Source organism: Mobula hypostoma, chromosome 19 (assembly GCF_963921235.1).
Source record: "Mobula hypostoma chromosome 19, sMobHyp1.1, whole genome shotgun sequence".
Taxonomy (NCBI): Eukaryota; Metazoa; Chordata; class Chondrichthyes; order Myliobatiformes; family Myliobatidae; genus Mobula; species Mobula hypostoma.
This window is the reverse complement of record NC_086115.1, coordinates 40,473,022-40,487,398: the sequence shown is the minus strand read 5'-3', so window position 1 is coordinate 40,487,398 and position 14,377 is coordinate 40,473,022. Positions and strand designations below refer to the sequence as shown.

The 14,377-nt window shown below is 40.4% G+C and overlaps 1 protein-coding gene across 4 annotated transcripts in view; it reads left to right on the top strand.

Moving 5' to 3' along the window:
* LOC134358990 (adhesion G protein-coupled receptor A1) overlaps positions 1-14,377 on the top strand; it is a 608,347-nt gene that overhangs the window by 555,459 nt on the left and 38,511 nt on the right. For all 4 annotated transcript variants that reach the window (XM_063071754.1, XM_063071753.1, XM_063071755.1 and 1 more), the window contains 2 exons: positions 2,382-2,509; positions 11,983-12,106. In XM_063071754.1, the coding sequence (XP_062927824.1) occupies positions 2,382-2,509; positions 11,983-12,106 (252 nt within the window). The remainder of the gene's footprint in view (positions 1-2,381; positions 2,510-11,982; positions 12,107-14,377) is intronic.

Below are 14,377 nucleotides of genomic sequence, written 5' to 3'. Positions count from 1 at the left end.
CAAAAAAGGAACATCGACCTCCAAATCCCCCTCCCCCACACACAAGAAAACGAGAAAGATTGGGCAAATTACACAGGATGTAAAAAACTATAAGACTGAAAAAAAAGTCTATTGTCCAAGTCCATATCCAAAATGCAGAAAACCTGGGTAACATTCTCCAGGCTTGGTGACAGGCCTTTCTCAGTCCAGCAGCAGGGCAATCCCCCAGCGATCAAAAGGCAGGCAGCCAGTGCTCACCTTCCACACTGACCTCGATGTTTCAATATCCCTCGTTGCATTAATTGGCAAATAGTAGGAATTTTAATTGGCAAAATGGAGTCAAACATCGGCTTGCAGCCTCCTCACCCACAAGGTTCGCACATGCTGCCTCTGCCTCCCTGAATCCTCTCTGAGACTACCGATCTCCATTCTGCAAATCACAGGCTCCAACAGTTCCAGAGTCACATTCAAGGCAAAAAACAAACACAAAGGACATGCTACACCCAAAAATACTATGGGAAGTGATCGTCTCCACAGCATTCTTTTTGGAATATTCCAAACAGAATTGATGAATTTTTTTGGATATTAAGGGAATCAAGGAATATTAGGTCATTGCAGGAATATGTTGCTGAGGTAAAATGACTATACCCCTCCCCCACAGGAAACCACCACGGTGGGCTTCACGGCTGAACCGGTGAGAAGACAGCTGAAACGTCTCAACCCAAGCAAGCTGCAGGACCGGACGGTGTCAGTACCAGGGTGCTCAAAGCCTGTGCCCCTCAACTATGTGGAGTACCTCGCCATGTATTCAACCTGAGCCTGAGGTTCCAGAGGGTTCCTGTACTGTGGAAGAATTCCTGCCTCGTCCCTGGGCCGAAGACGCCGCGCCCCAGCGGCCTCAATGACTACAGACCGGTGGCATTGACCTCCCACATCATGAAGACCCTAGAGAGACTTGTTCTGGAGCTGCTCCAGCCTATTGTCAGGCCACACTTAGATCCCCTCCAGTTCGCCTACCAGCCCCGACTAGGAGTTGAGGATGCCATCGTCTACCTGCTAAACCGTGTCTACGCCCACCTGGACAAGCCAGCGAGCACTGTGAGGGTCATGTTTTTTGACTTCTCCAGTGCGTTCAACACCATCCGCCCTGCTCTGCTGGGGGAGAAGCTGACAGCGATGCAGGTGCATGCTCCCCTGGTGTCATGGATTCTTGATTACCTGACTGGCAGACCACAGTACGTGTGCTTGCAACACTGTGTGTCTGACAGAGTGATCAGCAGCACTGGGGCTCCACAGGGGACTGTCTTGTCTCCCTTTCTCTTCACCTCGGACTTCAACTACTGCACAGAGTCTTGTCATCTTCAGACGTTTTCTGATGACTCTGCCATAGCTGGATGCATCAGCAAGGGAGATGGGGCTAAGTACAGGGCTACGGTAGGAAACTTTGTCACATGGTATGAGCAGAATTATCTGCAGCTTAATGTGAAAAAGACTAAGGAGCTGGTGGTAGACCTGAGGAGAGCTAAGGTACCAGTGACCCCTGTTTCCATCCAGGAAGTCAGTGTGGACGTGGTGGAGGATTACAAATACCTGGGGATACGAATTGACAATAAACTGGACTGGTCAAAGAACACTGAGGCTGTCTAGAAAAAGGGTCACAGCCGTCTCTATTTCCTGAGGAGACTGAGGTCCTTTAACATCTGCCGGATGATGCTGAGGATGTTCTATGAGGCTGTGGTGGCCAGTGTGATCATGTTTGCTGTTGTGTGCTGGGGCAGCAGGCTGAGGGTAGCAGACACCAACAGAATCAACAAACTTATTCGTAAGGCCAGTGATGTTGTGGGGATGGAACTGGACTCTCTCACGGTGGTGTCTGAAAAGAGGATGCTGTCTAAGTTGCATGCCATCTTGGCCAATGTCTCCCATCCACTACATAATGTACTCGGCGGGCACAGGAGTACATTCAGCCAGAGACTCATTCCTGCAAGATGCAGCACAGAGCGTCATAGGAAGTCATTCCTGCCTGTGGCCATCAAACTTTACAACTCCTCCCTTGGAGGGTCAGACACCCTGAGCCAATAGGCTGGTCCTGGACTTATTTCATAATTTACTGGCATAATTTACATATTACTATTTAAATATTTATGGATCTATGACTATTTATTATTTATGGTGCAACTGTAACGAAAACCAATTTCCCCTGGGATCAATAAAGTATGACTATGACCATAACTAAAATATCACCCATGATCTTACTGAATGACAAGCAACATGAAGGGATATTTATTGCTCTATTTCTTGTTTCTTATGTAAAGTTTAATGCAGTAACCCCATTTTCTCACCAGGTTAAGAAAGCTGTGAATATTAATGAATATTAATGATTTTTTTGGGCTTTTTTTCAGGATTTGAAGACGGTGCTTTCCTTCAATCAGTACCCAGGGGAGTTCCTGCACCCTGTGGTATATGCATGCACTGCAGTCCTTTTGCTCTGTGTCTTTGCATCCATTATCACCTATATTGTGCATCACAGGTAGGAATCGATTTGTTCCTCTGCAAGCCATATTAAAGTATGCAGTGTGTAATTTTAAAAGTGACTTTTAACTGGGCCAGATTTCTGTCTCATTGCAATGAAGAATGTATGTATATACTATGGAGAAGAGAAAGAAGAGGAATATATTGGAAAAATAACAAGATGTAAAGGGATAGACTGAGTGGGGAAGTCCAGGCTGGAAATTTACATGGTTCTGATGTAGAACAGAACAGTGATAAATGTTTTCAATCAGCAAAGAAATAAAATCTCTAATCGAGGTAATAGAGCCTTATTATAGCTAAAAATGAACATATATCCAAATGTTCATTTTAGAGCACACAAACAACAGAATCAATGACATTAAAAGTAAGTGGAGGATTTTTGTGGACTTGGAATTAAATTTCTCCTATTACTTCAGCACAACCAACAATAATAGCAAACTTAACAATATAGTATCATAGATTCTTTACACCAAGGAATGCGACATTTTTCCGTGAGCTATTATGCGCTCTCTGCACAAGAAATCCAGCTGATCCCACTTCCAATCTCTATCTCCCTTGCCTATAATTTTTTTTCTCCTTCTTGTATTTCCCTAATTCTTTTTGAAAGCCATGATTGAATATGTTTCCATTACCCTTCCAGGCTATAAACTCAAAGTCAAGAATACTTTTTTCCCTGTGTCTCCTTAGACACTTCTACCAATCACACAGAAGAGATCAAATTTGCAGATTGCCAGTGGAATCATTATGTGGTCAAACTATGTTGTAATGCTTTGGGCCATTCTGTTCATCAAATGAGAACAGAATGATTTATGTACTTGTGTATGCACTTATTTGAGAAATTAATTAAATAAAATACAGGAAATCTAATCTGGAACAGAGGGTGGCGAGGTGGAGATATGCCTCTAGCGCAGGAGGTGTAATGTGCTCCTTCCCTCTGCTAGCGTGTAGGTTACTCTTGGGCAACACTGCTTAGCCCACCATTCAGTGTCACGTGAAGCCATGGGGGTAGGTGGTGGATGGTCGTATGAGCAGCTGGTGTGTATCACGAGTCGTAGCTATGTGACCACTGATGCTGGCAGACAATCTCTGGAGTATTGATAATGACTGGGGTCACCCGTCTTGTAAGGACACTGTCCAGGAGAAAGAATGGCAAAACCACTTCTGTAGAAAAATCTACCAAGAACAATCATTGTCATTGAAAGACTATGATCACCTTCGTCATACGGCATGGCACATAACAAACAAAAGAATCTAGAACTGAAGAGATTAAGCGGGATCATGGAATGGTGTTCTGCCATCTCAAACCAGTTTGATTCATTCAAAATATTTACATGATATCATTAAACACCCAAGAACATATACTGTAGCAAATGCTTTAGGTTGTGCCTTTAGTCAATGTGTTCCAATAAATTTACAACACAGGAATCCATTTGACAATATGGAAAATTCCCCAGTTATGACCTGCCCATAAAAAACTAAGGCCAATCCATTCCAACTAATTGCCACTCTTTCGGCCTAGGTGACAGAAGGTATAATTATACTTCATTCATTGATAACCCTCTTTAGATCTTGACAGAACCACTCAGATCCAGCCCTCAACAAGGTGATGCTGTAAGCATGAACTAATGACCTGAACACCAGGAATGAGGCAATATCGAGGCAATATGTGACCAATTGTAGCATCAAAGAACCTTGCTGAAACTGAAGTTAATGTCAATCCAAGGAAAACCTTTCACCGATGCAGCCTTAACATGCTCAAGTAAAGTTTATTGTATTTGCTGAAGGTTTGGGCATCATAGTATTTATTCCTGGGAATGGGATTCATCGAAGACTTTCTTTCCATGATTAATCAGAAGTGAGGATATTCATTGATTATTTCACCATCCCCTTCTCCTCAATAAATCAGGCAAGGCTGAGACCTCATTCAGGCATTGGGTTGATAAATACCTAGTAATGTTCATACCATACACGTGCCTGGTAATGACTGTCTACATCAAAAGGGAGTCTTGCTATCTAGTCATCCAACAGCAACATCCTAGGAGTCACCATTGACTAGAAACGCCACTGGTCCAACCATAGAAATACTGTTCCTGCAAATAAAAATGCCAGAAGCTGCAGTGAGCCACTCACCTTTGGACATCACTGAGTGATATAGTCATATAACATGGACGCAGGCATTTGGCTACAACTGGTCATGGTGACCCAGAGTCCCCATACAAGCAAGTACCATCTACCAGTTATAGAACAGCACAGTACAGGCCCTTCAGCCCACAATATTGTGCCAACCTTTTAAGTTCCTCTAAGATCAACCTCACCCTTCCCTCCTGCATTGCCCTCCATTTTTGTATCATCTTTGTGTCTATCTAAGAGTTTATTAAATGCCCGTAATGTATCTGCCTCTACCACCGCACCTGGCACTCACTCACCCATCATTCTCTGTAAAATAAATTAGTCTGATATTCCCCTGGCCGATACTTTCCTCCAATCCCCTTAAAATTATGTCACCTGGTATTAGCTATTCCTTCCCTGCGAATAATTCTCTTGCCATCCACTCAGTCTATGCTTCTTATCATCTCGTACACCTCTATCAGAGCACCTCACATCTTCCCTCAGTCCAAAGAGAAAGCCCTAGTTCTCTCAACTTATCCTCAAAAGACATACACATGGGTGTTTAATGATATCATGTAAATATCATGAATGAATCAAACCGGTTTGTGATGGCAGAACACCATTCCTTGAGCCCACTTAATCTCTTCTGTTCCAGATTCTTTTGTTTTTTACGTGCCATGTGGTGTGACGTAGGCGATCATGGTCTTGCCATGACAATGATTGTTCTTGGCAGATTTCTCTACAGAAGTGGTTTGCCATCGCCTTCTTCTGGACAGTGTCAAAATGAATTTCAGGATGTATATCGTACACATTTCTCTGACATTAAATGTATGTATTGAAAAGACGAACTCGATGCGAGACAGCGTCTTGTTAAATAACCTTCTAAACCTTTTCAATCCATGTATCTTTTTTTAAATGCTGTTATTGCATTTGCCTCAACCACTTCCTCTGACGGCATAGATTCAACATAGATACTGCATTGTGTAAAAATATTGCCCCTCAGTTTCCTCTCAAATCTTACCCCTGTCATCTTAAACCTATGATCTTCAGTTCTTGATGACCCAACACGGAGAAACAGATTGAGTGCATTCAAGCTGTCTATTCCCCTCATGATTTTACATACCTCTATAAGATCACCTCTCAGTTTCCTTTGTAGTAACGAATAAAGCCCTTTCTTGTTCAACCACTCCCTATAACTCAGTCCCTTATGTCTTGGAAAATCTTTTCTGCACTTGTGTGCATTCCAAAGCTTCTGTAGAATCTGAAAAGCACATGTAACATAATTTCCATTGCCTCTCAATGTCAGCATTGCCCAAAACAAAGCAGCCCACTTGACAAGCACCCAATCCATTCATTTTCTCCACCAGATGAGCAGTATGCTTTCAGTACATGCCAACTACAAAATGCGCTGCAGTCACTCACCCAAACTGTTCCAGCAGAATATCCTAAACTCTCATTTTCTACCACCAAAGAGGACAAGGGCAATAGTTGCATGGATCACCGTTGTCTGCAAGGCACACACAATTCTTCTATGGTGACACTTAGCCAGTCTTTTTACCATCACAGAGGCCACAATGGGGAATTCCCTACCAAATGAGGTAACTTTACCAGAAGGATGATAGTGGTTCAAGATTTTACCTCACTACCAATTAGAGATGGATAATAAAAGTACTGACTTTGACAATGAAGCATACATTCCAGAAAATAATTTAAAAGCAGAGACAAAATTATTCCTGAATTTATTTCAGGTTTATAGAACTGATTTACACTGGATTTTATTTCCTTTGTTTTAATAGCTTTAAAGGCTGGTTTAATTCTTGCATCATGACATTACAATTACATTTCCACAAAAACTAGTTCAATTTCCAAACAATTAGAAATATGTTTCCATAGTCTGCAAGATGGGGCATCTTTTTTTAAAGGTTGAACTCCTGTTTCTTTCTAAAAGCCTAGCAAATGCTCATATCCTGCTTTAACCTTTGTAAACATCTTCATCCCACTGTTGAAATTACCATGTGATCTGACATCTGGAGTTGGTTATGAATCCCCTCACTGCAAGGATTTCATTGAGATTTGTGTTGTTGACTATGCTTGCACACCAACTTTGCCATTTCAGCACAAGAGCAATCTGTTTACTGCAATGTCTGTAGTTTGGATAAAACAAGAGAGAAAGGATACATGTGAAAGCTACCTTAGATTTTAGAGATAAACATCAAAATTGGGAAAGTGACGTTTGGGAATCACACGATAAATACAGTAACAAAGCAGGAGTGCCCATTGCAACTTAGTGCCAGTTCTCCAATCCCTCCCCTCTATATGGCTAATAGGATTAATTTTGTGATATTGACCTATATCCAGTAGGTACAGAGTTAAAGCTTCACAAAAAAAAGTGTTTACTAAATCCTTTAAGCTGGTTGGGAGAGAATTTTCCCTCTCCTTCCTGCTGGGATTGTTTCCTATGTATGCTGCGTTAATAAAAGAAATGTCAGCCCACTGTGCTTCCTAATCCTTACAACAGGCTGATTTTACAGCTATAATAAAAGCTTGCTCTACACTTTGTCGCACTAATGTGTGTTGTGGCTTTGGAAATATAACTCTTTCTGATCCGTCCTCCCTAAATTTGAACTATCTGTCAACCCTCTTTTGATACAAGGCGGTGTCAATGAACAGAAGAATTGTGAATGGCAGTAATTTGACCTCTAAGTGGTAGGGAAATAAACCAGGCAATTTTCTTCCAGTCACTGGTGGTGAAGGAGCTTTCGGAAAGAAAAAATCACCCCTGGTTGGACAAAGATGGATTTATTAAAGAGCCACCAAAAGTCTGATTAGGGAAAAATGTATTCAGAGATTTGTGATAGGCTAACAAGGGAATTGAATAAGAACATTGCAAATAGTTTTTCATATAAAGACTTTCAAAGGGAATTTAATGCATTGCAACATAATAGGATTCTTAGCTAAACTGAATCTGATAGGATTAAATGTGCAGAAACACTGAATGAGAAATTAGTTGAGGTTGTTTCAGAAAGTTGGTGTTTCAGACTTGTGCATTTTCCCTGTGAGTGCGTGTGTTTCCACCAGATGCTCCGGTTTCCTCCCACAGTCCAAAGACGTACCGGTTAGTAGGTTAATTGGGCATTGTAAGTTGTCCGGTGATTAGGCTAGGATTAGATTGTGGGATTGTTGGGCAGCGTGGCTGAAAGGGCCCGAGCGCCTGCTCTGTGCTGCCTTTCAATAAAGTTGAGTGAAATTTCTGGTGATGTTTCAATGTTGGGACAGTTATTTGTTCCTGATGATGGCTAATCATCAGATCTTGAAATGGCTTAGCTGGATAGCTCAGAATTTTGAAATCTGTAGAAGATGCAAAACTTGAAAGCAGTGGAGAAAATTACAATATTCGTCAAGAGGACAGATGAGTGACTGGATTATACTGACATGTAACACATTAAACAGAGGAATAAAGGGGACATGATGCATTTTCCTAGGCAGTTCTACTTCTCCTAACATCTCCACTGCATCCAAATTATCAAATTACTTGTCCAACATCTGATAGCGGATGAGCATAGATTTTTGTCAGCTAACCACTGGGAAATCTGAAGCCTCAGTCACTGCTACAAACTATTTCTGAGTCATCTCTTTCCTTCTGAACATTGCAATGTGCTTAGAGCACATATCCATTGCTGTTGCTGAAGCTTCTACCTCTGTAAAATCACTTGGTTTTACTGCCACTCCAGCACATCAGCTGCTGAAATTTTCATTCATACCTTGGCTGCTCTCCCTCATCCTTTCATGTAAGAACAGATTGTAGAAAATACTGATGCCCACTGCCTCTCCTCACCCAGTTCCTCCACACCTTATCTCAGAGCATGTCCTGTTCGCTGATTAACATTGGCTTGTCAACAAATTAGCGTTGTGGTTAGCACAACACTTTACAGTACGAGTGACCTGGGTCAGTTCATGCCGCTGTCTGTGAGGAGTTTGTATGTTCTCCCCTTGACCCCGTGGGTTTCCTCTGGGTGCTCCAGTTTCCTTCCCTAGTTCAAAGGTGTACCAGTGGGTAGGTTAACTGGTTGTTATAAATTGTCCAGTGACTAGGTTAGGGTTAGAGTGGCACCACTTGGAAGGGCCTATTCTGCACTGTATCTCAATAAATAAATAAATAACCTCCTGCCTAACCAAGTTGTAAATTTTCATCTTGGTTCTAAATCCTTTTAAGACTTCAACTCTCTATATTGTTAAATCCTAAGACCATGAAACATTTCTGCATTCCTCTAATTCTGAACTGTTGATCATCCCAAAATTTAATCTTGCCAGCAGTGGCAGCCGCCAAAGTCCTGAAGTGTGGATATTTTCCCTTTAAATTGTAAATTTTTTAATTTGGCTTATTATTGTCTCGTGTACCGAAGTACAGTGAAAAACATGTCTTGCATATTATCCATTCAGGTAATTTCATTACAATGCTGTGTTGTGGTCGTACAAGATATAGCTATAACACAATGCAGAATAAAGTGTTACAATTCCAGTGAAAGTGCAGAGCAGGTACTCAATAAGATACAAGGCTATAACAAGGTAGATTGTGAAGTAGTGTCCAATTTATTGTTGTAGGGGATTGTTCTCTAGAATACATGCTGTCCTTGAGCCTTTGAGTTCTTTCAGGATTTTGTATCTTCTGCCCAGTAGGGGAGAGGAGAAGAGAGAATGTCTTGGGTGGGTGGTGTCTTCTGAGTTAGTGAGAAGTGCACAGAGTCCATGGAGGGGAAGCTTGTGATAGCGATGTGCTGAGCCTTGTTCTAGTCACGGGCAGAGCAGTTGCCATATAGAGGCTTGATGCACGGGGAAGGGATGCTTCTTATGATGCATCATTACAAATTGGAGAGGGTCAAAGGTGACATGATAAATTTGGTGAGCCTCTTAAATTTCTCTACGTTCTACTATTCCTCTCATAATTTGCCATTTAAAAACCTACCTGTGCAAACAGCTATTTAGTAATCTACCCAAACATTTCCTTATGTAGCTGCGAGCCAAATATCATTGATAATATTCATATTAAAGCTCTTTCAGATATTTTTCTACATTAAATAAATAAAAATTCTGATGATTACTGTAGATAGAAAGGGAGAAGTGAATATAAGCTAAACAGTACAGTTTTAACGATGAGGCGTGAATGGAGAGATACAGTAATGTTTCTCGCATCTTTGAAAAGAATGGCAGCCAAACAGTTGATAAAGAATGTTGGGCTAGAAATTCTGGAACATCAAAATTACTGTTTTAAAATAACTTTGCAGTGAGGCACAATAGCTCACTTTGGCTCAATGCTTCAGGTGCAACATGGTGTTTATTTTTGTGATTGAAAATAGAGCAAGAGTCAGTTCTGCATTCTTGAATGATTTTCGGAATAGGAGAGTTGCATTCAAGGGATGAAGATATTGGCTTAAGGTCATGATACTGATCAGGACAATGGGGAAGAATGGAAGGGTTATAGAGGAACAGTGATTGAATCAGTGGCTAGCCCAGAGGGAGTGGATGGTAGTGGTTAGAATTTAGACCCCCTGTCCAGGGAGCTGTTGGGTCAATGTTTTTGGAGAATGATTAATGAGGAAGGGCTCTGGTTCTGGGGGATTGAGAAGACTGGGGACTGGTTTCAAATGACTAGGGAAATGAGGAGCCTTGAACCTCGAGCCCAGCCTATACATGACCAAGGTTAAGGTTGATGCATTCGTAACCTGAAGGATGGAAGGTAAGAGTGCAACTAACCAGCAGTATAAGACACAATAGCTATGGTAGTTCTCAGCTAGATTTCCAGGTTGTATGAATCTACCCAGAAATGGTTCTTGTTACTGTCATAATATTGGAAAGAACAGCTCTATGGAATGGAGCTGATGGGTTCTCCAGACCACAGGGCACACTCGTTTATTAAAGGGGAAAGAATGCAGTGGGCAGTATAGGACTTATTACAGAGTTGAGAAATTATAGTTGCCTCTAAGGATTAGTGAAGCTGGGGCTGTAACTAACACTACAATACAGGACACTGTATTGTATCCTGTATACAGTATACAGGATATACTGAATCCTGTTGCACAGGATACAACAGATCCTGTTGTTTGCATAGGTACGTCTTCAGTGGCATTTGGGCTGTTTGATCTATACAATCTCCCAACAGCAAATCCATCATAACTGTTCATCACGCCTTATTTCACTGCAACCCTGCAATGTGTTCTTTCTCACACATGTCCTTGGATTCTTTTTTTATATGTCTACATTAAGGAATAACCCACTATCCTGCCAGCACAACCTTGGGATGTGGGAAGAAGCTGGAGTACCAGGGCGAAACCCACATAGTGACAGGGAGAATGTGCAAACACCTCACCGCACTAAAGGTCAGGATCAAATCCATTTCCCTGGTAATGTAAGGCAGCAGCACTGGCTGCTGGACGACCATGCCCTTTGTTCCCTTTGAGAACAGAACTGGGTTTTCTTTTCAACTAGTAAAGCCTGATAAAATGATAAGAGGTGCTTAAGGTTCTAAAACGATCAAATCAAAGCAATCAAACCCCTTTCTAATGGCTAAGTCCATTGGTAACAAGTAGTGGGCACATGTCTGAGCTGAATTGTAAAAGTACCATTGGGATTGTAAGACGAACTATTTTATAGAACAATAAGATTTGGACTGAAATGCTTTGCAGATGGTGATAGAAACTGTTTCAGGATTTCAAATGGCAATGACCTAGGGGGAGAAAAGACTGCAACCATTTGGGGAAAGGGTTGGGGAATGGCACTATGAAAGGCCCACCATAGATATGATGGGATCAATTGCCACCAACAATGCCATACTATTCTATAGATATAACATCAAGCTCAGCTATAACAGCACCACAACTAAATATTTTATTTTTTTGTGACATGGCATGGAAATTTTTATCCATACAACAGGCTACACCTAATCTTTGCGTATTTATAGATAACTATGCTCCTTCCAAACTCAGATAAGCTATGCCGAGTATAAAGCTTAATGATTGGTTTGAGTTATTTTCCCAAGTTAAAACCTTTGGAAGAAAGTAATAATCATTAAGTTATTATTTAAAGTGAACTTAACAGTTCTGTAAATCTCAGATTATTTAGTTTCTAGTGGTTATCTATAGATAATGCAATAAGATGGAGATATGCTTCCTTGTGGTGACAATCATTATTAATTACTAACAGTTTTATTTTCATTTGGATGACAATAAACCTGTTCATTTATACCTTCTAGCCAAAGTAATGTTAGCAATAGCCTGTGAATCTCAGCAAAACAACCGTTGTATTTCTCTGATGATGACAAATAAAGGGTAGGACTATATCTGCATTACATGTTTCTTTTTCTGACAGCACCATCCGCATTAGCAGGAAAGGCTGGCATATGCTGTTGAACTTCTGCTTCCACACTGGCCTCACTTGTGCTGTATATGCTGGAGGTATCAACCGCACAAAATATCCAATCATCTGTCAAGCTGTGAGTAGCATATATTACTTCCTAGTTTGTGCAATCTCTAAAATAGAAAATGAATGATAGTCCCTGTCAAAGTTACAATATTGTAGAATCAAGGGCAGACAAGTTTCCATTTTACTGTTCCATTTTTTTTATTTGAATAAAACGTTTGCTAAAAATGTTATTGTTCCACATTTTTTGATGTTAATGAAATGCTTGCAAGGGACTGATCTTTATTTCAATGTCCAGTGCCATTTTAATGTATTTATAATTTACCTGATCTCATGAGTCAATCTCTCAGAATCTGCTTACTGATTCATAGAAACATAGAAAACTTAGAAGGTAGGTGCAGGAGTAGGCCATTCGGCCCTTCAAGCCTGCACCGCCATTCAGTATGATTATGGCTGATCATCCAACTCAGAACCCTGTACCAGCCTTCCGTCCATACCCCCTGATCCCTTTAGCCATTCATGCTATTTGTGAATGGTTGTATGGTGGCATAATATTGAACTAATAACAAACATGTGGAATCTAAAAAAAATCCTGTTTAAGGTTCAGAGAACTGCCTGGTTTGGAGAGTATGCATTATGACCAGAGATTAAGGGAGCTAGGGCTTTACTCTTTGGAAAGAAGGAGGATGAGAGGAGACATGATAGAGGTGTACAAGATAATAAGAGGAATAGATAGAGTGGATAGCCAGCGCCTCTTCCCCAGGGCACCACTGCTCAATACAAGAGGATTTGGCTTTAAGGTAAAGAGTGGGAAGTTCAAGGGGGATATTAGAGGAACGTTTTTTACTCAGAGAGTGGTTGGTGTGTGGAATGCACTGCCTGAGTCAGTGGTAGAGGCAGATACACTAGTGAAGTTTAAGAGACTACTAGACAAGTATATGGAGGAATTTAAGGTGGGGACTTATATGCGAGGCAGGGCTTGAGGGTCGGCACAACATTGTGGGCCAAATGGCCTGTACTGTGCTGTACTATTCTATGTTCTGTGTTCTCAAGATTAAAGCAAAATGAATGCACTACAGAAATAGATCAATATTTGAAGTCTTTAAATAAAATATAGAGGAAAAATATGAATCACAGGTACACCAAATGCATGTTGTACCCAAATTTAGGTCCAATTGAAAGTAGGCAGCACATTTGTTCTACTTAATTAAAATTGGCATACCCCTGGATTATCCAGGGGCTTCACAGATAACTACAAAAAGTAAAGTGACAGAAATTTGCATATTTAATTAACTCGGCTCACATCCACACTGCAGCTGACTTGACCTGATAAGAACAAGCAGAGCTGCCACCGAACATTTCATTCAGGAGTAGGGTTTGGAAGCTAAAAACAATCAAACCCATAATGTTGGCAAATCAGAATGGGACAAATGAGAATTTGAGGTAAACTCATGGAGAGGAAATGCATAATCACTGCTCCAGTTTTAAGAACAGCTAATGGAGCATGCATGTCAAATTTTGCAGTACAGGCTATGGTTATAAAACAAACTGGTTTAACACAAGCTTCTTATTGACCTCTGTATTCAGAATGAAATTCCTGCAAGAAACGATCTCAAGCTTACAGGAACAAAATATAATATTTGATCAAATATGCTTGTATTGAAGTGTGGCCTTTTTGAACTATTTCTTCAAGATATTATTTGAGTATTTAATTTTATGTCTTCTTATTTATCAAGCTGATTTATTATTAATGAACAAATAGTGATTTTGAAATGTTAGAGAATTCCTCTTACGGTAATCACATCATACCTTGTAAGCAAAAGCTGAAAATTGTGATTTACAGATTTTTCAAAAAAATTGCAAAACTGATTAACAGGAAGTACATAGTCGTTATTATATCCGTACTTAAACAACATTTTGATATCATTTTGCGTGTTCAACTGTTTTTCATACATATATGAAATCACATTCACTGAATAACCAATAACTGATTTTAAAAAATCTCGTGTCCTTTAACTTCACACTTGACGAGAAACAATGATATCCAATTTGACCATGAAGCAAAATGTACCCCCTAGGACTGCTGTTACAAATGATGTACCATATCTTTGAAGCTAAATGATTGGGACATATAGAGCTTCATTATACTTACATATGATTGGATATTAAATAGCTGCTGATTACCTTAACCCCATAGTAATAAAGATTTTAAGCCAAATGCTACTAAATGTCATTTTGCCATTTAAGCATGATAAATACAATTTAAAATGTTAATAATTACAGGAAATGTAAGGTGATACAGTTAATTTACATGTTGCCCTTTTGCCTTTGGAACTTGCACTTA